We start from the raw sequence: 2,500 nt of genomic DNA, 5'->3' as shown, positions 1-2,500 counted from the left end.
TGTGTGTGTGTGTGTGTGTGTGTGTGTGTGTGTGTGTGTGTGTGTGTGTGTGTGTGAGAGAGAGAAAGAGATCGGCGGCTGTTACCCTTCCAGATGAGAGCGTTATAGTTTATATGCCCCGATCACTGAATAAGGCTGTCAAACGTAGACCTACATGTACATTATAATTGCACACACACACACACACACACACACACACTGGCAGGCGCACATACACATTTCTATGTACATCAAACCTTTCTCTATGTTTCAGTGTATAATGTTTGCTACCAAATTATTCTATTCAGCTGAGGGGACACCCACCCCGGTGCGAAGGGACGAATTAAACAAATCTCAAACTGATCGAGATTAAACCTCTTCTCTGCTCTTGCGTTTTACGTCCTCGGTGCTTATTCCAGCTGCCGTCAGGTGATTTTATTAAGCTGGTCTTAGGCTCCGTCCTAACTGTTAGGTCTTTAGTAATACTTTTTTATTATTATTATTGTGCGAACTCTTTCTAATGTTTATTTTCTTTTTCTTTGATGGGGGCAGGGCTACCAGTTTAAATACTTCTGTGGAGCACTTGTTTCTTTTTTGGCACTTGTAGGATAGGACTTATAGATCGACGAAGATCTTAATCAAAAAAGTCCTCATCACTAAAATCCACCTCCCAGAGTAGAGGAACTTCGTAATGGTCACAATTAACATGGAAGTAGAAGGGAGGAAGAGGAGGAGAATCTTCCTCGACCACGGAAGACCCAAGAGACGTGGTCGAAGTATTGGCCGATCCTCCTTCTGGAGTCAAATTTTTCTTCTTTTTGAAGAAATTTTTTACTCTGCTCCAGATGGCCCCATTGTCTTCTTCACTCCAGGACTCCTGACTTCGGAGGATATTTTCGAGCTTTTGGTTCTTCAGCTCGTCCTCCTCTCGTTTCCAGACCTCTTCAGGTTCCTCGACTTCGGAGGTCTTTGTTCTAAGGCAGCAAAAGTCCGAAATCCTTTTCTTCAGTTTTTTCATTCCTTTCTTGCAGGAAAACAAATCGAAAGGTCTGCAGGTCATCCTTCTTGTTAACGTGATCGCTTCGGACAACTTCACATCGTCTTTTCAAAAAGTTATCGAGTACGTGTCGGCAACCGTAGCAGCTCGGATTACGCTCTTTCTTCACCAGGGAGAAGAAATCAGTTCCGAAGACAAGAAGTTATCAAACATCGGCGAAAGAAAATAGAATAGTGTTATGTTAAAAAAAAAAAAAAAAAGATCTAAACATATTTTTGGTTCTTACAAGTTTGAGGATTATCCTTGGGTTAAATAGAATTGTCTGGGGGTTAAAACTTTGTTAAGCCATTCTCCTTAAGAGTTATTGCATAACCTATATCATTTATGATATATATATATATATATATACATATACATATATATATATATATATATATATATATATATATATATACATATACATGTATATATGTATATGTATTTTTCAACAACTCCAAAAGACTTTATTCGTTTGCAGGAAGGAGCTTAGCTACATCTACTTCATTGATCATCCAAACATGATATCATAGTAGACTGCTAAAACAAAACAAAACAAAAATATATTTGGATAATGTTGATGTCATTGCTTAACCCATCTGGAGCTGTCGTCGACTTTTATATCTAGTTCTGACTATCAAGTGAGTCTATTCAGGTGAAAGCGACTCACTACTAAAGAGGTCTATTTATATAAACGGTTGTGTGTATGCGTGTGTGTGTGTGTGTGTGTGTGTGTGTGTGTGTGTGTGTGTGTGTGTGTGTGTGTGTGTGTGTGTGTGTGTGTGTGTGTGTGTGTGTGTGTGTGTGTGTGTGTGTGTGTGTGTGTGTGTGTGTGTGTGTGTGTGTGTGTGTGTGTGTGTGTGTGTGTGTGTGTGTGTGTGTGTGTGTGTGTGTGTGTGTGTGTGTGTGTGTGTGTGTGTGTGTGTGTGTGTGTGTGTGTGTGCGTTTGTGGATGGGTCTTTGGGTGCTTGGGTGAATGTGTGAGTATGCGTATATTGCATGTACACTTCCTTGTGTAAGTTGCCGTGTGTGTACACGCGAACTCACATGTACGTATACACGGGTACATAATACCCTACCACGGGAAGACTGTCCAAATCATCCCCAAGAAAAAAAAAAAAAGATCCTTACCCTTCTACCGTGGAATTCGCACAGTTTCTCAAGAGGTGTGGCCCTCACATACATCTTGTCGAATGAAGTGGGCTTCTCTTGTGGGCAATAAAACACGTCCGGGGTCATCTCGTTGAAGACAATGCTCTTCCGCATCATTCCTCCGCCGGCACACAGCGCCACCTAGGTCACAGGGGAAGAAACAAGGTTAATGGAGACAAGGTCACAGGCAATAAAAAGTACTCATATGTATATGTATATGTATATGTATATGAATATGTATATGTATATGTATATGTATATGTATATGTATATTTATATGTGCATGTATACGTATATGTATATGTATATGTATATGTATATGTATATTTATATGTG

At 40.0% G+C, this 2,500-nt stretch overlaps 1 protein-coding gene across 2 annotated transcripts in view; it reads right to left on the bottom strand.

Moving 5' to 3' along the window:
• LOC143027155 (uncharacterized) overlaps positions 1-2,500 on the bottom strand; it is an 80,729-nt gene that overhangs the window by 22,715 nt on the left and 55,514 nt on the right. For both annotated transcript variants that reach the window (XR_012966575.1, XM_076188237.1), the window contains exon 3: positions 2,144-2,305. Coding sequence is in view for 1 of the 2 variants with exons in the window: in XM_076188237.1 (XP_076044352.1) it covers positions 2,144-2,305 (162 nt within the window). In the remaining variant the exon portion in view is untranslated. The remainder of the gene's footprint in view (positions 1-2,143; positions 2,306-2,500) is intronic.

This window comes from Oratosquilla oratoria, chromosome 7 (genome assembly GCF_046742065.1).
Source record: "Oratosquilla oratoria isolate Oo_2021 chromosome 7, ASM4674206v1, whole genome shotgun sequence".
NCBI lineage: Eukaryota > Metazoa > Arthropoda > Malacostraca > Stomatopoda > Squillidae > Oratosquilla > Oratosquilla oratoria.
Note: the sequence above shows the minus strand (reverse complement) of the source record. Positions and strands in the feature narration are given on the sequence as shown.